General features: G+C 36.8%; 1 protein-coding gene across 1 annotated transcript in view; it reads right to left on the bottom strand.

Moving 5' to 3' along the window:
* LOC116262081 (E3 ubiquitin-protein ligase UPL6) overlaps positions 1–23,099 on the bottom strand; it is a 32,772-nt gene extending 9,673 nt beyond the window's left edge. Inside the window, exons 1-17 of the mRNA XM_031641144.2 lie at positions 22,615–23,099; positions 20,035–20,132; positions 19,793–19,920; positions 16,988–17,099; positions 14,795–14,975; positions 13,504–13,686; positions 12,233–12,415; positions 11,175–11,259; positions 10,171–10,292; positions 9,537–9,841; positions 9,317–9,413; positions 9,056–9,199; positions 4,280–4,366; positions 4,120–4,206; positions 3,843–3,983; positions 3,560–3,685; positions 1,871–1,969 (exon numbers count right to left, since the gene is read on the bottom strand). Coding sequence (XP_031497004.1) covers positions 1,871–1,969; positions 3,560–3,685; positions 3,843–3,983; positions 4,120–4,206; positions 4,280–4,366; positions 9,056–9,199; positions 9,317–9,413; positions 9,537–9,841; positions 10,171–10,292; positions 11,175–11,259; positions 12,233–12,415; positions 13,504–13,686; positions 14,795–14,975; positions 16,988–17,099; positions 19,793–19,920; positions 20,035–20,132; positions 22,615–22,773 — 2,337 coding nt within the window. The 5' untranslated portion in view covers positions 22,774–23,099. The remainder of the gene's footprint in view (positions 1–1,870; positions 1,970–3,559; positions 3,686–3,842; positions 3,984–4,119; positions 4,207–4,279; positions 4,367–9,055; positions 9,200–9,316; positions 9,414–9,536; positions 9,842–10,170; positions 10,293–11,174; positions 11,260–12,232; positions 12,416–13,503; positions 13,687–14,794; positions 14,976–16,987; positions 17,100–19,792; positions 19,921–20,034; positions 20,133–22,614) is intronic.
* Between the last annotated feature and the right edge of the window lie 1,236 nt (positions 23,100–24,335).

Below are 24,335 nucleotides of genomic sequence, written 5' to 3' on the forward strand. Positions count from 1 at the left end.
ACATTCAGCCCTGTGATCAAAATGGGAACAATTCGCGTGATTATATCATTGGCAGTTGAATATGGATGGAGACTACATCAAATGGACGTGAAGAATGCTTTTCTTCATGGTGATTTAAGGGAGGAAGTATATATGGAACAACCTCCAGGATACACGAAAGGAGACTCTCATGCATGGGTTTGCAAACTAAGAAAATCTATTTATGGACTTAAACAGGCCTCACGTTCGTGGTTTGACAGTTTCTCTTGCAAGATTCAAGAATGTGGTTTTCGAAGATGTCCTCTAGATCACTCTCTTTTCATTTATCGAAAGGAAAACATATTTACTTTACTTCTTATATATGTTGATGATATTGTTATCACAGGCAATTCAGAAAAACACATAGAAGAAGCTAAAGTTTTGATGATGCAAAACTTCAAAATGAAAGAGCTTGGTGATTTACGATTCTTTCTTGGAGTGGAGATTGATAGGCACAATAATCGCCTCACATTGACACAACAGAAATACACGTTAGATCTGCTGAAAAAGTCAGGTATGTCTGATTGTAAGCCTGTTGGAACTCCTAGTGTTCTAAATCAAAGACTAAGTGCTCAAGATGGGGAGTTATATGAAGATCCTACGCAATATCGAAGTATTGTTGGGGCACTTCAATATCTTACATTTACTAGACCAGATATTATATATGCTGTGAATCAAGTATCTCAATTTATGCATGCACCTAGAGATACTCACATGGATGCTGTCAAAAGAATATTAAGATATCTTAAAGGGACAACAAGAGATGGCTTAGTTTATGGTAAGAGTGAAAATATAACTACTGGACATCAACTTATGACATTCACAGATGCAGATTGGGCTGGAGATCCCGATCAAAGAAAGTCCATTTCTGGTTTTTGTATTTTCATTGGACGAAATCTTGTGTCTTGGAGTTGTCGAAAGCAAAAGGTAGTAGCAAGATCCAGCACTGAAGCTGAATACAGATGCATGGCTGCAGGTACTGCTGAAGTTACATGGGTTAGACATTTGCTAGAAGACATTGGAGAAAAGATTAAAACATCAATGTTAATGTGCGATAATCAAAGCGCTATTAACATTGCCTTTAATCCCGTACAACATGGTCGAACAAAGCACATTGAGATTGATCAACACTTTGTTAGACAAAAGGTGGAAGACAAGGAGATTCAGCCTATTTATGTTTGTACAGATGAACAAGTTGCAGACTTATTTACAAAAGGATTAACAAAGGAACGATTCTGGTTTCTAAAAGGCAAGTTGTACATGGTGCAAAACCATGCACAACTTGAGGGAGGGTGTTAAAATATAAATCCTTCACCAGCACGTTGAATAGGAGTCTCTTAGGATTCCACCTCCTTGTAAAATGTGTTAAGATATTTAATGTCCTTGTAACATGTGAAGAGTCTCCTAGGATTCTATGTTGTAGTTAATATCTTTGTTATATGGGAAGTCTCCTAGGATTCTATGGTAGTTAATATCCTTGTAATATGTGAAGTCTCTTAGGTTTCTATGATGTAATTAATGTCCTTGGAGCTTGTGAAATCTCCTAGGATTCTACGATTGGAGACTCTTAGAATTCTGGAAATGGGATTATAAATAGAGGCCGTGCAAACCATTTTGGCTACGGCTTCTTCTCCTCGGTTTCTTCTTGTTTTCATTCTCTCTCTCCCTCTCTCTCTCTCTCTATCTCTATCTTCCTGCGTGAGTGCTGTTTTCTGGTTACAGATATTGGTGCTAGATTTCTATCACATATTTCCATAGCCAATTTAGTAAAAAAATCTAGAAAATCTCCATTGGCATACTACATGAGTTCATGTATTAGTGCACATCCATAAGTGAAAAAGATAAGCATTACCTTTCCAAGAATGGTTCCAAGAAATCGGAAGTACTGGAGGTGCTGCTCGTGTATCATTCCTGATGCAGGATTTGGATATAACATGTGATCGGAGGTTTCCTAGCATTTCCAGAGTGCTCAGTTAGCAACAACTACAAAACATCCACAAGAATATAAAACTTCAAGCCAAAACTAATAACTTCCTAACCCTAAAATAAGAGAATTCACCAAACAAGTGAAGTGAAGAAGCCTGCCAAGTAATAGCATGAAAAAAATAACATGATCCATGTAAGAAAGAGCTATATGTGCTTGGAAAAATATGCTATGTATAAGCCAAACATATGGTTCTAATGAATTCACCAAACACACAAAAACCACTAAAATTCTAAACCTAAAAGAAGAAACACCCTAAAATAAGAAACACAACACACAAGTTGCTCAGGAAGTCTCTGCCAAGCCAAGTAACAGTATAAGACAACAGTAACCTGCGTAACATGGACTCTTTAAGGAGGTCGCTGCACCATTTGTTGTACCTGTATTGGGTGCCAGAGCTGCTCTCACTCACCAAATTCAACTGTCAACTATGACCAATGCAGTCAACTATATATCTGCAGAACAGGTTTGATTATTTATTGAGGTTACTGGTGTTAAATGACTCATAATTTCATACACTCCTTTGTTGAGCCTCATAAAAAATTTGCTTTTGCTTTGCTATGTCCAATTACTAAATTTTGCTTCGCTTTTGATATTTAAAAGTATAAATAGAGCTGTGTCCTCCTGCACCCAAGCTCCCAGTTTTGCATTTGCACCCATGTGACATAGACAGAAACATGATTAGTAAACAAAAGGGCCATTTTCCTCACGAAAATAACATAACATATGCCACATGGTCTTCATACACATTGTATTTAATTATTTAAACAACTAAAGTGCTACATGCCTAAGAAAAAAAGAACCCCATATAAAAGACTACATGAAGAAAAGAAGGGAAAAGAGAAACATAATGACTACAGCAAAAAAGTAAACAACTTTTGATCCTTTAAACGGAAAATGAGAGAATCACAACTACAAGTGAATGACACAAATAAAAATATTAAGCATACCAACAAAACATATGTTAAGTATGACTAGTGCCCACGATTTACCAAGAAATGCCCCTTTCTTTTTCTGCAGTTTATTTAGAGTCTTAGACAATCACTTTACAAACTGAGAAATAGACTGGATTTGTTTTAGGATGCTTTGGACTTAGGACTGGGCCTATATAAGACCTAACTAGATCCAATAAAAAAAAGATCAAGGTTTCTTCATCATTCATGGGCAGTCTGGTGTTATAAAGGGTTTAAGCCATAAATCTCATTGTTTGACCATGACAACATTGATATTTGCAATCAATTTTTTTTTATTTTCAGCCGAAGCAAACTTTTGTTTAAATTAGTAATTTTCCATTGTTAATATAGAAAGAAAATGTGTTAATGGTTGTGACGGAACTGGTTTACAGAATCATTAGTGACCCTCAGATTCCCTGAGAGACTCAGACTTGAACCAATTCTAGTATCCACTGCAATGTCAGAACTTGATTCAGACAGAACTGCTCAAGTTTAATATAGATCTGACCACAATGCTAGCCCTATATAAGTAAACGGAAAATCTATTATCATGACCAACCAAGTCCATAGAATAAAATAATGAATATAAAGAAAAAGAGATGACCTTAAATAGACCATACTGCACATCAAAAGCAGCTCTGGTTATGTTCTCCATAAAATCCTTAAAGATTCCACCACCATCTATGCCAGCCTCCTCAACCCCAAATTCATTGACAAAAGTAACCCGGATCTTCATGATCACATAACAAATAAAAGATATGAGAGCATGATCAACTGTATCACCTAGAACAGAAAATAGAATAACATCCTTGCATCTCATGAAGAAAGACTTGCTGAAACTCATTTCTGTAAACTGTCAATTCACTACTTTATTTTTCATTCCATACCATTCCTCTGAGATCCTTTTCAGACAATAAGCTTAACTGGCTAAATGCATCTTCAACAATTCGATCACGCCTTATTCTGAATCTGTGTCTAGTGAAAGCAGCATGAGCCCCACTCGATTGTCGTTTAGCTCCTAATTGTGACTGATACAAGAAACCAACCAGGTATGAAAATTCTTAGTCATCAAAAAACAGCATAAAATTGGAGAAGCTACATAACACAGTTTCAGTCTACCAGAATCTCAGCTGATCAATATCATGCCCAAAATTACTTACTTACAGTATAAATTCTCACTCTGCTTGTAAATGGCACCAAAAAAGGGGCTTGCTTCAATATGTTGTTAGCTCTAGTGTTTTCAACAGCAACCTGAAAAGACAATCACAAATAAATATCTATAGAGACCTGAATGCAAAGGTCACATGCAATAAAAATGAATTACCTGAGAAAAGAAATTTTCACTTATTGCTTCATGTGCATGGAAGTCGTCAGGTGATGTAAACTGCCTTCTACTATTCCAATCTTGCAACTGGAACATTAGGGTCAAGTCTTCTCAGTTTTAGCATATTTCAAAAAAAAAATTTGATCAATAAAAATGCAGAAAAAAAGAAGAGCGATGTGAGATGAACAAACAATCTGCAACAAAGCAATAAAAGGACATCATGAATAAGGCCTCCACAATGTCCAACAGAATGACATGCAACTTGAACCAGGCAAAAGAAAGATGAAGCAGAAAGACATGATACCATGCATTTTAAGAGATAAATAAATTTGATCGACGTGGAAGTTCTTGAATTCACAAAAATCTGGAAACACTGAAGGAGTACAAACAGAAATTCTAATACTAAACAAACTGACAACCTAACTTCAACCAAAAATACATGTTAGCAAACTATAGCAATTTGATCATAGGGACAAAACATGAAGCATTAAGAAAGCAAATAAAAGCATAGAGTTGGGAGGACAACCAAACTTCACTAACCATATGCCACCTAATCTCCCAAAAGACACAAATTCCATATAGGTTTTCTGAAGCCTCAGTTCCCAAAGACCTTCATTCCTAGAAATAGATGATTCTGACATCCACCACTTTTTATGTCAAACCTGTCCACAAACTGCATTCAACCATGTGACAGACCCCAGATGAAATTTATGGCACTATGTTGCAAGCAGCTCAAAGAAGACGGTATGTATCCAACCAGATAGGACTTCATTCTTTACTTGTACCCAAAAAACTAAGAACTGATCTTTCAGCAATGAGTTCCCTTCAAGATGAGAATACTGCCAAACAAAAATATTTGCCATATATTGTTAATAATTGGACATATAATCCTCATTTGTAAGTTTAAGAAACCGTCAGACTACATTCAAAACCAGTGTTGTACGTGTCGTACGATACGGGGCCGTATCGTACGATACGTATCGTGTCGTTTACAAAATACGATACGATACACCCCCTGTATCGTAAACGGGGGTGTACCGTACCTGTATCGTATGATACGTGCGATACGGGCCCCCATATCGTACGATACGGTGCGATACGGCCCGTATCGTACGATACGGGCTGATTTCTAAAAAGGGGGCTTGAACCCCATTTTTTCGAGTTTTTTTTTTATAAAAACCCACCCCTAATTCATTTCTAATATATAGATTGTACCGCCTTAGAGGGAAATCATCGATTTCCATTGTGAAATCATCTATTAAACCATGGATTTGTGCATGGGTGGCTGATTCCCATTGGGAGGAAAGGGGTTTTTTTAAACCATGAAGATGAAGATGAAAAAGAATGATATTGTTATGAATTTTGATGTCTATGAAGTATGAATGATGAACCGTGAACGCGTAAGTTTATAGCATTTAGCAAAATAATAAGTCTATCATTATCTAAAAGACTAAAACATGTTTTCTATGAAGAATTTATTATTTTTAATTTTTTCTGATTTTTTTAATGAATTTTTCGATTTTTTTTAATTTTTTCTGATTTATTATTATTATTTTTTAAAAATTTACGATACGTTACGATACGGCGTATCTTAAAGCCCGACCGATACGGCTTACGATACGCGTTTTACAACATTGTTCAAAACAATGTTCTGAGAAACTCTTAGTTTTGGCTACCAAACCTTTCAAAAGGTACAAAACTGTAAGTTTGGGCAAATTTGGGCTACTGAAAATTTGGGATTTCAGAAGCAATCCTTTGGAATATTTTATGCAGACCACCTCACCTTCCTGCTAGATCCCATCTCCACACACTGGCAAGCTTAGACATCCATTGGAAATCTACACTACCAGCACCAGCATTAAGATCCTCTGCCAAACTGTTCTTGAAAGGTCCATGAGACATAGGGATGTCAAAGAAGGGACAAACAATGAGTTAGAATTGGGAACCACCACTATCCTAGCCAAGCAGTTGCGGAAACATTGAACAACGGAGGCAAAACATGGTTGTGCTAGACACCACAAGGCAATGTTATAAAAGGCGTAGCGTATCGTGTATCGGTCAGGCCGACCTATACACTGTACCGTAACGTATCGTAAACGTAGCGTAACATATCGTAAATTAATTTTTTAATTCATAAAAATATTTAAAATTAAAAAAATAGAGAAAAAATTGATAAAATCAGGAAAAGCAAAAAATCAATTAAAAAAGTCATGTTTTATATATATTAAAAAAAATTCATCACATTATTCATAAACCATAATATATTAACAACACTGAACATTTAGAAATGACAAATAAGAAATTCATAACATAATAAACATCCATCATAACTTTAAAGTTTAAACTTTAAAGTGTTTTAGATTACATTACAAGTTTGCAACAAATAATATATTATGATTATCATCAATCAATCAAGTTCCCATCATCCCCACGGGCCATGAGTAAACCTTCTTATCGACAAGCAAGTTCTCCTCTAAATCGACGATTTATCACATAAATGGGTGTTTTTTGTAGAAAAACTAGTAAAACTTTTCCCTCTGACAACTTTTAGACATGTTTAGAAAGAGGGAGAAAAATGTTTTTTTGTAAAAAACCACAAAAAATAATTTTATCTCTGTATCGTATGATACGGGGGTGTATCGGGGCGTATCGTACGATATGGCCCCCGTATCACACGATACAGCCGATACACCTACGATACACAAGCGTATCGTGTATCGTATGCGTATCGTATAGGTTTTTCAAACCTATACAATACGTATCGCACGATACGGATAACACTGCCTCAAGGAGCTGACTAATGCAGGAGGCTACCTATGATGAGGATTCAGGACTACGACTACCATGCCGGTGGCAGAAACGCAAAGAGTTGGTGGCAGCTGCAGCTATGCAAATTGATGCCCTCACTTGAAGGACAGAAAAATGGCACCAGTCAATAATGTCCGTTCTCAAAAAGGTGGAACACCTGACATGGAGGGATTCTGGGGATGGTTATAGGAGAATGAGAAAGATATTCTGATAGAGTAGAAGAAGGCACATGCATAAAAGCTAAAAAGTGGGAAACAAAAACTGCGGATGCTGAGAATCTGAGGATGCAGTTATTTTTTTCCCTTAATTAACACAACTTCGAAAATGAATATTAAATCAAATTGTTCAAAGCATATCAGGCAAATGAACCCTAATGCTATGTATCTCTTGAACCAACAATCACATTTTCCTAGCTGGCAAGTTAATCAAGTTTCTGAAGCATTAACCTTAGATGGACCAGTTTTTTTGCTCACAACAGCTTTCCTCACCACTCATTCCTTAATGCTTCATTTGGAGTATTTGGTTCACTATTTATAGGACATATTAAAGAAATGGCACGCACTGTATTTCATGGCCACGTTACCAACATTTCTTACGGTTGCACAATAGATCCCCTAAATAGCAACCAAAGGAGACCAACTTCAAGAAGAAAAATCCCTTCAAAACAGTGGCAGACAGGCATTTACTTTTGAATTGCATGGCCGTTGGCATTGTACCCAGCAGTCGTTGACAAATCTGATAAGCTTGTCACAGAAATCAATGTTCACCCTTCTCAATTGTCACTCGTTAAAGCTCCAAATAGGAGAACTGAAGCCAAGATAAAACCTTTCCGTCTGCACCCTAACCACTCCCTGAAGGACCACTTGTCTGGCTTCTCCCAATACTGTCTGCTAGCTAATGTAGTAATGTGTCATCCTTAACTTCCCTGTTCCAGTGATCTTCCTATTAACAAAATATAAGGTAAGAACAAAATAAGGAAAGCTTCGTACATGGCATCCAACAAGCAAGATTCAGACAAGGAGCTATCATCCTATTTGTAGAACTGCCTTTACAAATCACATTTCATATAGCTCTTAAGCACTTATTTTCCCAGTTTAGGCTGCTCTCAGGTTTCTCTCCATTAGTGTGGGAATCACTTTTGCTTTATTTTCCTCTGGTTACTAAGATACTTCAGTTAACCAGGTTGTCCTGCCTGCCCAAGGATTCAAAGGCAACCTATTCAGGAATCTCGGAATCTATGCTTATTTTCAACTCCAAGAGCATTTGTATCCTCTAGATGTCCCTTATGAACCATATTTCATGAAAAACTTAAATTTCCAATCGGGACTCCATGTTCAAAAAGACAAATATTCAGAATGGCCTCCTGAAATAAAAGTAGGCAAAATCATGTCCCTCAGAAACTTCTTTTTTTTTTTTTTTCGGATGTCTTGAAAGAGACTTCTTTCCTTCAGATTTTCCAGCAAAGGAAAAGGTCAGGTCATGGAATCATCCTGATGCTTGAAGATGGTCCTGATACACAGATGGTGGCAATGACATAAATCAGAGGGAGGTCATGATAGAAATGGTTGAAGAATTTTCTCCTGTGAGATTCCTAAAAATTGAAATCCCTTGGAGAATCAGGACCTTAAATGCATATTATCCAAGCATTAATAACTTATTTTCCTTACCTCCATTGTCTACAAAGATAGAATCGTTACTTTGTTCTTCTAATGATAATTTACAGGTTACATTCAGGTGTACTTAAATTACAAACCATAAATTTTATATCTTTCAATAACAAAAATTTAGAATAATTGCAGTTAGGATATTGACACACAACATAATCTTTCTGCACTCCAAAGTGAGGTTCTTAACACTTGAAACCAAGACCATGATAAAAATCTAAGTCACATGTTATCAGTCGACCGACTGTGGCAATAAAAGCTTGAAACACCCAATGCAACACATGGGAGCTAGATGTCATTGTACCTGTGCCAAAAGCTCAGATGCCACAGTACCAACCCTAGTTTGAATAAATTCAACTGAAAGCCGCTTGTGGCCAGAAGAATTTGTTTTGGGTTTTTGCCCTGTTGAGCTCTTTACAGGAACTACCCATAAGAGATGCCATAATGCCTGCGCAAACAGATATAAAGATTCTCAGAATAGTTGTAAGTCATCTTCAATACCTATAGTAATGCACCAGGCAAGCTAGTTTATGATAGATGGTTAAGGGAGGGCCGCCAGACATACTTCCTTCAAAATGATTATTAAGGTCTTCACATCCTGCAGGGAAAGTGGTTTTTGCTGTTCATAGAACTCCTCGTTGTCTGTTATCGTCAGCATGTGCCTGATTGAACATATGACTCAATATTTAAAACTAAATGAAAGGTCAAAGACAATCAGCCTTTTCCCAAATAATGAGTATGTATGTCAGACTTACTGAATGCACTACTCCAATAAAAAAACTCACCTATACACTGGACTAAACACAGAGAGAGGCAACAACCATCCAGGAGCATCAACAGACAAGCACACTGTTAACTCTGACAAGGATGGCCATCTCTGACTCTCATGGCACCTTTTCATAAAGTTCCAAAGAATAGGAACAAGATCAGTATTGTATGCAAGTCCAGTCATAATGAGTTCCAGTGGCAACATTGTAAACGTAACATGAAGTAATGCACAGACAGCCCCAACAGCTGCCATTTCTGAGCTATCTGGCACACTTCTACATGAAGAATCAACATGTTTCACTCCCTTAAATAAGTTATTCACCTACAAATTGGAAACAATGTCAACTTTCAGCATGAAACATTCAATCAGAGCAAAAAAAAAAATGACTGGTAACTAAAATTGCCATCTCAGATCAGTATAAAACACAATAACAAGGACGTACTACGGTTAGGAGCAAATTAAAAGGATGCAGGAAGTCACATGGGAGGCAGAAGCAGGGGAAGTGAATGTTTGAGAAAGACAATAAATAGCATAGGTAATGGGGCATGGGAAAGTGATGTCAATCAAATCCAACAAGCCAAAGCCAATTCTTATTAGAAAAGAGAGAGAGAGAGAGAGGTTTCCCAGTAACTATGGGGAATGCCACATACCAACTGCTTCAAAAAGAAGGAATCTATAGCACCAGATATTTGCTGCTCCAAGTCCTTTCCCAAAAAGAGCTCCTTTGGTTCCTCGTCCATGTCAATGTCACCATCTTCATCAACTTTGGAATCTGACAGGTAAGATAGATTGAAAACAAAGTGAAGCCAAAATAATCTTACAAGCACTAAAAAAATCTCCTACGTAGGTCATGTCCCCATGAAATATGAGGCATGAAGTCCCAAACAACTTTGCTTCTGTTCACCCTTCACAGGGTTTTCTATCGACCTCTCTATATTCATAGGACTAAACAGCCCCCAAGAAGTAATTTCTGATATGAACCATTGTTTTACTCTAGTTAAAGATAGGACAGATAAATATTATAACATACAGTACAAGATTTTGGAATATTTTTCTTGCAACTTACAAGGTTTGGTTCACCATTGCTATTCAACTAGACAACTGTGTCTAGTTTCTTGATGAAATTCAAGTTTAGTTCACCAGTAACATTTCTAGATGGAATATAAGGTTGACATGATTACTAGTGGACCAAGTAGCATGTCGGCATAACCATGTTATTACAAGCAGTCAAAGTAGAAGACTTTCAATTACTAGTCATAGTATGCTCCAAAAAAATTCCATGCAACATCACATATCAATCGCTAACAAATAATGCATTAGAATAGACACTTAGCCACAGGGGAAACCAACAAAATACACCTAAACTAGTATGAAGGGCACAACCAGCTTCTATTGGGCGTAACTCACAAGACAGCCCCATTTCTTATCTTGCTAAATGATACAAGATACCCTAAGTTACACCTCATTTAATTTTACAAGTTACAAACCTGAAGTTCAAGACATTAATGACAAGACACATAAGTAAAATCTAAACAAACTATGCAAAAGTCAAGATCAGCAAACACCAGGAGAAGAAAAGAGGAAGGCATGAGCAAGAATAATCATTTTTCATGAAAAAGGCATCCAAGCATTATTTGAAATCAAAGGAGTATACTTATTGTATTCTCATTCACCAAGGTCTTCAACGAAACCGGCAAAGATTCCAGCCAAAACGTCAAAACAACAGCAAAATCCATGGCCTGGACAAGACAATAACTTAATGACAAAGAAAGCCAAAGTTTCTGAATGAGAAAAGATGGTATAAAAACCATACGTAACCAAGATCACATCATAATGTTGGTAAAAGAAAACTGAATGAAAATTATCATAACAAAATACATTGACATGCATTTCTATCCAAAAAATGGAAAACGACGGTTTGGACTTTGGATACTTATCAAGATATTTCCAAAAAATTGTGTCATCAATGCTTATCAGATCAATAATTTAATGCCAAAAGCACAAACATAAGGGGACAAAATGAACATTAGTAAGCAACCACTAGAACGTTGGCAATGGCAATCTTCAAACGAAGTACTTAAAATGGCTGCTTGAGGTTATTGAACCAAATTCGAGCAAATCCCTCATGGCTACATATGTGTGCATGTGTATGTGAAAAAGTAAAGAAATTTAGTTTATAATTAGCCTTTTATTGTAATAAAAAAGAACTTGGAAAGTACAATGATAAGAAATTTTAAAAAAATTGGAAATAATAATACAGGGAAAGTTTAAAACGAATGAAAGTTTTAAAAACCCTAATCCTGCTTTGCATTCTCCTATCTGGCCACGGGGTATGTGCTCTTTCTCAAATCTTCTTCTTCCTTCTTCCTTCTTCCTCCTCCCTCCTCCTCCTCCTCCTCCTCCACCCCCCTTTTCCTCCTGCATTTTCTTTTTCCTTTTCCTTTTGGGGTGAGGACTGCCACAATCAAAGCAGGTGTGGGAACCAAAGTGCCACATCTATGTATCATAAGTTTAGTGTAGCTTCTTTATGATGATATACATCTGCCATCATGGTTTAGAAAGGTATAAATATGTAACTGGTAAGCATTACATGGAGATTGGAAACGCAAGACTATGCAGAGATAGAACATACTGAATATATAATGATACCACATATGGACAAATAAATTGGAGTTCAACAAGCACAAGATCACTTAAAGATAGAGGCCTTACTGTTTCAAATGTACAATTTCCTTGTGATAATGTGACACCTGCAACTTCTAGAGTATTTCCAAGCAAACATGCATAGCTTGGATACTCCTTGGAGACGCCATTTGGCAGTAAATTCATGCCAAGAGGCAGGAAAGATGCCATTTGCCTAATATAGCTTATTCCTAGTCCCTGAGTCGTGAAGACCTGAAAAAAGAAGGTAATCTTACTGATTAGAAATTTCACAATTAAATCAGAAGCTCTCACTGTCATTCCAACTCCAACATTAATTGTTAGAAGGAGTCCACCAATTGATGGTTATGATGGAAAAATAAATAGACCATAAATTTGCAGCAGAAAAAATGCAGTAGTGGAACCTTACTCATCGTGGTACAGCCAACACATATGTGAACACTGTACATGTATTTACCATGCAATTATCTGAATGTTCTCTTTGCTTGGCGTGTATGCCAATAATCAACCTCGACATGCATATCCATGATCTAGGTGGAAAGTTCTTAAAAAAGAGCTGATCACTTGAGATTATTAGTGGGAAATCCATTAGGTTATCTAGGGACATATGGACGTCAAGAGGGATCCTTCAAACCCCATTGCCAACAAAAATTTCAACTAGATATATTGCTGAATATTTGGATTTAGGAGAAAGAAGATGAAAAAGAGCACCCAGATTTTTTCCTTCCACTCATGTGAGAGTACAGAAGCTCTAACAACTTCAGCATGTCAACTCAATGTGCATCTCCTGCCATGACACATCATGAGATGCATTGGTCATTGGTCTCACAGTGTGACGCTAAACTTTAATTATTCAAAAGAATAGCTTTGAGTTAGAAGGTCTCAGAAGCAATGAACCCTAAGCTTGATACTTTGCTCTGACACGTAGAATACAATTACACTATGATTCCTACCACCTACAGGCATAGAGTATTTGTCAGATCTTTTTTCTTTAATCAATGCTTAGCAGTGATGCAACACATCTTATCTGACTGAACTATGTTTGATCTGATCTTCCTAGATAGGACATCTATGAAATGCTTTAGCAAATTACATTTTCTACAGATTAACTTAGGTTACTCGAATAATTTTACCCTAACAAAGGAACAAAGTGTATTGGCCTAAGCAAATAAACATATCCAGGATCCCACTTACAACTAGGTAATCTGGTTTATAATTTCTGAAAAAAACAAACAAGACTCCAGAATAAATTATGCTAAATATGTAAAAATAAATAAATAAATGAGTTACATATGTACACTCACAGGCACACCATAATTTACCTTCTTAAAATGTGGAAAATGTTTCCATAGGAAAGGAATTGTGAGAACTTGGGAAGGGAAGCTTCGCTGAGGATCAACATTTGGACAAGTGCATGGCAGTGAATTAACATGAGAAGCAAGCATAGTAAGAACATGCTCCAAGGATGTTGCTCTCCCACAAGAACTCCCAAAGGATGTGCTTCTCTACAATGGTCCCACCACCGTTATCCCCAATTTTAACAATTGAAGCCAAAATAATACAAGATGCACAATTAGCAATAATGCATTGCAAGAATATAAACATCAAAATCACGTACTTATAACTGGTCAACACATATGTGCTCCCCTCCAGAATGTGCAGCCATGTGTGTAGCTCTATAAGGCGTCAAATACAGAGCTTTGTTTAGAACGTTAGCGCACTCATGTGTTTATTTAATTAGTTAGTGCATGCATTTATTTACGCTGTGATCTGCACTTATTTTTACAACATAAATGACCAGCTACACCCACCATTTGGAAACTAGCATTACCCATAGCAATGTCATACCTCTCTCTCTCCCCTCTCCCCTCCCCCCAACCCACCTTCTTCCCCGTTCCTTCACAAACACACACATACATACACACGTAAGCACTAACTAATTTGCGACCCAAATGCTTAACTGAACATGCAGACGGACTATCTAAGCTAATGTGCTACATAAACCATTGGGTGAGATAGGCTAGTATTCATGTAAGTGTGGTCTAGCTATGCATCTTCTTAAAACAGTTGGGTTCTTGTTCATGAAATAAACTGTAAAGCAAATTACCTTTTTAAAACAGTTTATAAAGTGTAAAGCAAATTATCTTTTGAAAACAGTTCATAAACTGTAAAGCAAATAATCTTTTTGCTTATTTTCAGTCTCTTTTCTGCTTTTTTCCTATTTAACCATTTATTCAACAAAGTGGTACTCTTTCACATGCTACATCCCCAAAGAAATTCATTTAACTGTATAAGTGACTACAATACAGTGCTGGACCATCTAAACAGCGGTTTGTAAAGAAGCAGATTAATCCGTCTTCTTTTGTCTTCTACCACATAAAGGGGCACCATAATGTCTTTTGCTACTCGACCTCTCTAAGATGCACCAGCATTGCATTTCATGGTTGGTAAAGAAAGGTTAACTGAAGATGAACTATATGGCAAATTTTCAGTCCCCAGACAACCAAAAAGAGAAAATCAAAATAGATAAACATTAAAGAAATATAATAAGGGTAAGAAAGAAATTCAATGATGAACAGATTAAGGTCAATAAGACTCCAGAGAAATGCATACCAGCCCAGTCAGAATAATGTCCCTCAATAAGCTAAAGGTGTTTTGTTCAGAAAAAAATTGAACTACTGTGCAGACCCAGGGAAGTTTGGACTCGATCAAGCTAGCAACAGTCTCCAGTAAGATCACAGATGGCACACCAGCAGAATTAGGTGAGAGAAAAAGCTGGTCCTTGAGTCGTTCCCTAAATTGAGGTAGAGGAACAAGTAAGTGTCGTTGAACTACTGATAACAATACATGTGAAGAAACTACAGAACTAAAACAGATGTCAAGTAAACTATTTCATCAATATCTTCATAATATAAAGTTCAAACTACTGCAACAATGGTACACCATTTTTGTAAACTCTACGAAAACACAGAACAAATATGAACATGAAAAAATATAACGACAGCCAATCATTTCAATGAGAAAAAAAAAATTAAGTGGGTGTGTATACATAGGCAGAAAAGGCAAGTGGCTGCAGGAGAAGAAGAGTCCTAAATTATATAGTATAGACTGAGCTACTGGACCTCCTTTTACATTAAAAGAATGAAGTTCCTGGAAATATGGTGGACTTAAACATTCCTGAGTTTCATTATCTTTTACATAGAAAAAACAAAGATTTCACATGCATTTGAGTGCATCCAAGCTTCTCTGATTTGGATGAGGCACACGATAGGTTCCCTAAGAGAATATCTTCACGGAAAACAGGTTTTATTGGTGGCCTAAAGTAAATCTTACCATACACGATAAAAATGGAAGATGAGTTTTAAAGCTAGAAACAGGCAAACACCAAATTCTGACACATGTTTATGGTGAAACAATTCATATTATGCAGAGCAGGTCTTTCTTCATGTTTTAGTTGCAAAAACAGGGTCAAAATAATCCCCTGCTGAAAATGGTTGGACAAGTCCCTTTAGCTCTTTCTTTTCTTTTTATTGTCCCAACAAGCACTAAGTTTGTAATAAGGAACGTATCATTGACACTATATGAAGCAAAAACCACATTACACGATTATCAAGATAAGACAAGTTTTTTTGTTTCAACCTTGTTGAAGACCATACTTCATACACATAACAAACCACTTTATGGTTTACAATAAAAAAGGTATATCTGGAATCTCAACCAATAAATAACACAAAAAATAACCATTTTGGGTTCTGTCCAGGATGATCCTAATGACCCATAATCAACTACAGGCTTGCCAACCATGAATTGTATATCTTGCTCTCTCCTGTGAACTTGCACAGACCATATTAGGGTCTCCTGAAATAAAATATCTACAAAGCAAGAATTTATTCTTCACGTGATTAACGTTTATTGGTTTTATTTCGTCAATATATATATATATATATATATATATATATATATATATATATATATATATATATATATATATATATATATAATCCTTTTTCGTGAACATAAGATGCTCAATGACTCATTCTTTGTGATGACTACCCAAACATGTAGTTGGACCACAGAATCAGGCTAGAATTTCCTTTTTTTCATATGCTTGATACTCTATATAAACTGACAACTTAAACCCTACAAGGATATCATCTTTTGCAGCTGCTAAATGTTGATCTCAGCCAGTATATTTTAGAAGCATTAATGCCAAAGAATGAGGACTAAAGTAAATTCTCTCAATCAACCCTTGGCTCAAGTAAACAGTCAATCATATTCAAATAACTGGACTACTCCTAGAAAGAAAGATAAGCCCAACAATGTCAAAGAACAAGAGCAAAAGGAAGTCCTCTAAGTCAGACCTTGGTTTAAGTAAAAAACCAGTCACATTCAAATAACTAGACTTTTTTTTCACGTCTCCTTCAATATTCTGTAACTAGGACTATATTCCTAAAAAGAAAGGCATACTCAGTAGATGATCAAAAGTTGGATGATCAAAAGTAAATCTTCACGGACGTATCTTATACAAGCTTCAAGCCTTCAATTAACTCTCCATTAACTCTGACTTTACCTCTTTGTTATGTCTAATGCCTCCAAAAGAAGGCCTTTCCAAGAATCCAAACTAAGAACATACGTAGGTTTCAAGTTGCTAGATATTCAACTGAAAATAAAAACTCTTTTCTAATTGGCAAGTCCTAAGAACATGAGTTCATTTTAATACAAGTCTACAAGAACAAGGCCACAAACATAATTTAAACAATTACATATCAAATTTTATAGCTGCAACAAAATTTTTAATGCACTCACCTATTTTGATGGATAGCTTGGACACAAGCAAGAGCAAATCGTTTCACCCTATTTTTTATGATAGATTGCTTTGATGCAAAGTCCATAAAGCCAAACACGTTCAAAATATTTCCTGCCCCATAACCAAAGCTCGTGAGGGATAAAAGCCTGATTTTGTTCCACAACAATATGAATAAACACAACATTAAATTATTAATACGACCACTTTAAAAAAGACTAAATCAAAGATCCAAAGGAATTCACAAAGCAATTGGCAAATAAGCTCATTTACTATTTACAGTTAATACTGCCAAGATGACCATGCCATCATGCTGGCGATGCATTGACTTTGTGGAATGCAGCCAACCGGAAAGAATACTTCTAATCAAGGATCTGCTGGGAGGTAGGCTCCCCATCTTTATTATCAAAAAGTGAGTATATACATCAAAAACATTTCCTGCCATAAAAATAAGCTTCAGACTACACGAGGACAGGAAAACAAGATAGTGAACACACTACTGCCCTCAGAACAAGAAAACAACAGGCCATAGCCCTAACACTGGTTCAAAGAACATAACGAAGGATACCAACCAGTAAGAACAAAATGCCAAAGGGAGGCACCTGCTAAAATCAGCCAGTGACTAGCCTACCATCAATCAATCCAAATTTCCAAAGTAACAAAAGTTCTCCCTACATCCTCCGAGGGGAGACTATCCAAAATGCTAATGTTGGTCCATTGCAGCAACACCTTCCTCCATTTGGCTGGACATGGTCTGCTACCATTAAAGTAGCATCTTAATCTGAACTTCCAACCGGGATTGTTAGAAATGAGGTTGAGCCTCTCCACGCCATTACTATTTTCCTCAGCAATACGAAAGAATACTTGAACCCAATGTTATCTGTATCGTACGATACGCACGCGTATCGTATGATACGTATCGTATATGTTTAAAAAACCTATACGATATGCTTACGATACACGATACGCTCGTGTATCGTAAGCGTATCGCCCGTATCGTACGATACGGAGAAAAACACAAAATTCTTTAATTTTTAAAGTTTAAACACTCCTCCCTCTCTTTCTTCTTGCATTTAAAGACTCCAAGAGACATGGGATGGAAAGATATTTTGCCCATTTTCATAAAAAATAACCGAGGTTTCATCGATTTGGGGAGATATTATCATTGAATCATGAAAGATGATAACTATATGTTTTGAACATATGAATTTGTGATGTAATCTAAGTCCTAAGACTCCAAGTCCTAAGACTCTAAGTCCTAAGATTCTATAAAATTTTCAAGTTTAAAATTGTGATGGATGTTTATTATGCTATTTTGAAAATCTGATTTCTTATTTTTGAATGTGTTGTCGATACACATGAATGTTCATTATGTATGATGATCTTTTTTATATTTGAAAACATTTTTCTTGATTTCTGATTTTTTGTTTATTTTTCCAGATTTTTAATCATTTTTCTCTATTTTTTTATTTTATAATATTTTTACAATTGAAAAATTAATTTTACGATACGCTACGATACGGCGTATAGGTCGGCCTGACCGATACGCGATACACTACGACTTTTATAACATATTGTTTGAACCACCTATCTATCAATATAGCAATGCAATAAACTTTAGTGGGAATTTTTTGAAGGTATTTAGTTTCCAGAGGTTGAGAATCACAGGCTCAAGATAAGTGAGAGTTATTGAGCTATGATTCTGAACCACAGCTCCTTCCATTTTTGTGTGGATAATCACATAAACACAATGATAAGCCCATGAGTATACACATAAAACAGACAGGAAGATATTACATGTGCTAGTCCAAACTAATACTTGACGTGCTAGAAGGACTAGTTTTAGACATAGTCACAAAAAACGCAAAAAAAACCATGGACAAAATGAAATGCAGTTTAAAACTTAAAAAAATGCGTTTTAAAAAAAAAAACATGAAAAACGAAAAGAACACATTTTTTCATTTTTTTAATGGCAAACAATTTTTTTCATTTTCTATTTTTTATTTGTTGCAAATCTACTTATCTTTTGATGTTTGTGTTATTATTTTCTCACTTATTTTATTTTCCCCCATTTTTAGTTTTTTAATTTAAAAAAATACTGTCTTTTCCCCCATTTTTTTCCCATATTTTTCAAGTCTGCCATATTATACCTGAGAAAAACCTTGTTGTTTAAAACTCTGAGACATTATTAGCCTGACTATGGTTTTCGATACACAAAATTTAGCAACTTGAGTAGCGCTTGGAGATAAAAGTCTAAAAGCCATTACTATGCATGCTAAAATGGATAAATCTGAATGTCTTTATGCATCAATCCTTTGAAGGTCACAAGGGTATTGATGAAAAGATTTTAAGAAAAAAACTAATTTTGCCTATGAAAGGATAGGAAAAAAACTGTGGAGAAAAGACAACTAAGAAATCTCATATGAGGTCCTATCACAGCACTTAGAAGGTTATTTAAATGTCTGGCAAACCATATCTTGCAACCATAGAATGTCTAGGACCCCAAAACCATGCACTTCATACACAATGCATGCACTTCTCAACTTGCACCATGGCTTGCACATGTTCATATCCCATGTGAGTAAAAACAAAAATAGACCTGCATGCATAGAAGTGCCTTTGTGCAACTACAACAAGGGAAAAAAATATTTGCATAATAATTAATAATTTGATAGAACGGAGGTGATATATATATATATAAAAAAAAAACTAGAAAAGACATAAATGATGAATCACATAAAATGTTACAAAATTAAATAACAAACAAGGGCCCAGTTGAAACATTGATATAAGAGACAACAACACACCACTAACTTCTACAAAATGGCGCAGCAAGCGGCAGGTCTCCACTAGAAGATTAAAATCTCCAACGTCACGTGCATTGAAGATGAAAAGTAATTGAACAAGAAAATCTGAGTCTGGATTAAAGCAATGCCTGCCAGAAGAAATTATCAGAAAAAAGATTATCACCAATGGACAGAGTGCAACAAAAGTATATGGATAACAAGAGGGTTTAAGACCTAGAACATAAAACATAAGACAAGCAAACCTTTCCACTTTCTGACAATGATCTCCATATTGAGTGTAAAACTGTTCTCGTATCCTTAGGCGTGCTAACTTGACAGCTTTCCTCCCTCTGAACCATTTCTGAAATAGATTTGATACTAAAATTAAATAGAATCCAGATATGTTATATTTATGTCAAACTCGTCATAAGAGCCTGGAGACAGTTTTCTTAGATCTGAATGCAGTTTCCAGTCTTCCCGGAAAAATTATTACATGCACAACGATTGCAAGGAGACCCAGACAAGAACAAACAGATATGAAGGCAAAACTGCAGCTGCCCAATTCATTCCCCTCATCAACATACCATCCACAACAAACAGTTCTGGTGCAAGCCCATCTTGTGCCCCCATGGCATGCTATCAAAGAGTCATAATACAGGACGAAGTATGGAATTGTATACAGTATGCATAACCAAGAACCACAGAGTTCCACGAGATCATGTAATCATGAGTTCTTAATTCCAAGAGTACATAGAATCATCATTTCTCGATATATGCTATTCTCCTTAAGTCAAATGAGTGGAAGCCTTGGAAAAAAAAAAGGAGAGAGAATTTAGGCTGGCAGAGTTTCCTGATGGACATGCTTCATCTATGAGCAACAAGTCAAATTATAAAAAGACTTCCATTGAGGTAAAAAGTGTAACTCAGAAAGGATGGTTATGCAGGCATGCCCATGGGCTGGTGTTTAGTACTGGAGGACTTGAAGAGTACATCTTCTTAAAGACTGAAAATTGGGCGAATTATCTCTTCCCAAGAAGACCACTAGATTCCCACCCACGACCACCACCCCCTGCGGGAACTTAATGCTTAAGAATTTCCATCAGCTGGCAACAACAGGTGCAGATTGCCACACACTGGAAAGGAAAAGGTGTTTGGGACACTAACTTTCAGATAGACTTGTCTATGAGAGATTGAGAACATTTTGACACTTTATCAAGTGTTGCACGGCTGGCATTTCATGGAACCATAGGACACTATATAATGGGATTGCCAAAGAGAAAGGCTGCTTTACTGCAAATCATGTCAAGATAGAGCTCAAGTACATGAAGATAGGCTGCTCTACTTTATTCCCTAGTTCCCAATTCCTTCAACTTACTGCCCTTGCTTGAATTCAAAGATGACTCTGTATAGGTATGTGTTCGTAGAGCTTGTCAAATTATAGACAAAAGCATAGGACTTTAACTGTTTGTTCTGTTCTGTGCTATTTGTTGTTCTAAGGGCATTCCCATTTTCATTTACCCATCTAATGGTTTGATGCCTTGTAAGTAGCTAACTATATTTTCTATCCTCCTTATAGTTCCAAATCCACGCTTTCTTTGTCCCTCTCTTTTGGAGGTATATCACAGGGATAGCCATTGTGCTTCTATTTTTTGGTTTCGAGACAAATAAAATAAAATTGATATAGATAATAGCTGAAAAGAAGCACATGAGAAGGTGTTTAAGGCACTGACATTCACAGAGACTTGTCTATGAGAGGATTGAGGACATGTTGACACTTTATCAAGTGTTGCATGGCTGGCATTTCATGGCACCATAAGATACTATCCAATGGGATTGGCAAAGAGAGTGGTTGCTTCACTATGTATCATGTCCGTTTATAGCTCAACTATATAACAATAAATTGCTTTAAGTTTTAATAATTTAATTTCATTCTGTTTCCATACATGAGCTGATGAGCAACTACCGCTAGAGAATAAGGAAATGAGTTCCCACATTCCTTCAAATTTTTATTGCTGCTTGAATGCAAATATGACTGTATATAGATATAACATATGCTTTGGTAGAGATTGACTGTCAAATTGTAGATAAAAACATAAGAATTCTGTTATTTACTATTTGTTGTTCTGAGGGCATTGCCGTTCTCCTTTAACCATTTGATGCTTCATGTTCAAGTAGTTAACTATCTTCTCTTTGCCTCCTTATAGTTGCAAAATCCATAACTTCTTTGTCCCTCCCTTTTGGAGGTATGTCACAGCGATAGTCATTTTGTCTCTATCTTTTAGTTTTGGCAGAAATAAAGTACCATTAATGTAGATAATAGTGAAAAGGACCACGTAAGAAGGAGAACGTGAGAAGGTTACATCGATAAATAAAGGAACAAAACCATTAATGAAATTGCCGGTGAGTTTGTTTCTGTTCTTTTATATGGTGAGTTCGTATTGCCCAGCTAACCTGCTTGAGTGCAATCACATTCGTCGATTGATATCTCCGAGAGCAATCGGATGCTTGAGAAAGAACGTAAAAGTGATCCCCAGTTGCTCGAGCAAGAACGTAAAATAATCCAAGTTCCCAATATGTAATTCTTGAGGAGAAGACACCGATATACCATCCGAAACAGAATATAAATTGAACACGCGGAATATCTTCACCCCGACGGCAATGCATGTCTTAATTAATCAAGAAAGCAATCGATACTCAGCAACGAGACTAACGGCCAGTCAACCACTGGCAAATTCCACCACATGCACTGCCTTCTGTTCCACCAACCAAAATATGATTTCGGAATGGAATTCTAAGTCCACGTTTCACATCAAAAACAGACAATGACAGGGAACCAAACTCACCTGAATCTTCACCGCCGCAAGTGTCTGTTGCCGAAACCCCAGCCTCCGCTTCCTCTCGAGCCTCGCTTGCTCCAGAAGCTTTTGCCTATCTCTCTCCTTCGAACTTCGTCCTCCCAGGTCAACCCTCTTCCGAGTAGACGAATCGCCCGTGAAGAACATCTTCGATAACCAGAACCTCACGAACTCATCAACGCGAGTGGAGGAACAAATCAAAGCCCCGCAGACTGAATAAGACAATTCCCGAACCCAAAAAGAAAGAAACCCAAGAAGTACGAACCCGATGCCCTAGTCCGTTAAAATCAACCCACGAATTGCAAGAATTCGCTCAAATCTCAACGAGGAAGAAATCATCAATAGCCTACAGAATCGAAGAAAACAACCAAAACAAAGAAAGCCACGGATTGGTTGTCCTTAGGGTTTGCAGAAGAGCAAGACAAAATGCGCGGGCACGAGAACAATCGACTATCGACTGTGTCGTCCCTCCCTCCCGCGGGGGAAGATTTCCCGGTAGGCATTTATGGAGGAGTGAATAACGTGGGGTCCACTTTTTGCTGTACGTCGCTGTTAAGAGGCGGACGCAACGACTGACACAAATGACAAATATGCCCACAACAATCACATATTCACGGGTGCCCCAGAAGGTTTCCGTAAACCTGGGAGGGAGTTTTGAGGGAATAAAAGTATGCCGAAGAAGGACCCGGAACCGATCCGTGTCCGGATTCAGATGACGCATTTTTCATTCGGAGCCAAGCGAAGCCGACGCCAGCAGGCGCAGACGGATCGGATCTAATTTATTCAATACAGAAAGTCGGGCTTTAGATCCAAAGCAGCCAAAAGAAAAACAAACACCAATGTCCAAAGCCGAATCATTTTGCACCAAAGCAACCGAAAGTCCGATTAACGGCCCTTAATATTTACTATATTTCATTTTCAATGTTTTATATCCATCTTTTTTCATAATGTTTTCAATAGTTATTTTTAATATTAGCTAATTATTAATTAATCATAGACACACAAGCATAGTGTTTGATTTGCAAGTCGTTGTTCACTTCGGGGGGGAGGAGAATGTCTATGTGGTACACCTAATCTTCTTCAAACATGGCGAAAAATGGCTAGATTTCTGTTTAGTGTGCAAGGGCAGAACAAAAACGGGAGGGCAAATGGAGTGCAATTCTAAAATGAGATGTTCATTCTGGTTCTTGTTGATGATATATAGGTCGGAATTAGTCTTTGAGAAATATGGTAAAATGGGATCCATTTCTTCTTAGAAATGTGTCCTGTTAAGTGTTGCGAATGAATAAAGGTGGGTTTGGGCCTAACTGATCAGTCCAGCCACTGGTAAGGCCAGTTCTTGGTTCTATATAATTCTCATGGTCATCAATCTCTTGCACAAGCCATCCACAAATTTACTAGTTCAGAAAAATAGAGAACTGAAATTGGTGGCCAAATGCTTGATTATGTCATTTCTCTCGTTTTTTCACAACCTAAGTTAAGTCCACAGACCAGGTTGATATATTTTCAGCACTGAAATCTGGAGTTGGACCTGCCGATGAATAGGGCGGCACAATGAGCCAAACTAATTCAGGCTCGACTTGAACTCGCTCGAAAAAACTCGGCTTGTGGTCGATTCATTTATAAATGAGCCGAGTTCGAGCTTACAAAGATACTCAAAACGATAAATGAGTCGAGTTCGAGTTTTAGGAACTCGACTCGACTTGCAA

Source organism: Nymphaea colorata, chromosome 10, assembly GCF_008831285.2.
Source record: "Nymphaea colorata isolate Beijing-Zhang1983 chromosome 10, ASM883128v2, whole genome shotgun sequence".
NCBI classification, from domain to species: domain Eukaryota; kingdom Viridiplantae; phylum Streptophyta; class Magnoliopsida; order Nymphaeales; family Nymphaeaceae; genus Nymphaea; species Nymphaea colorata.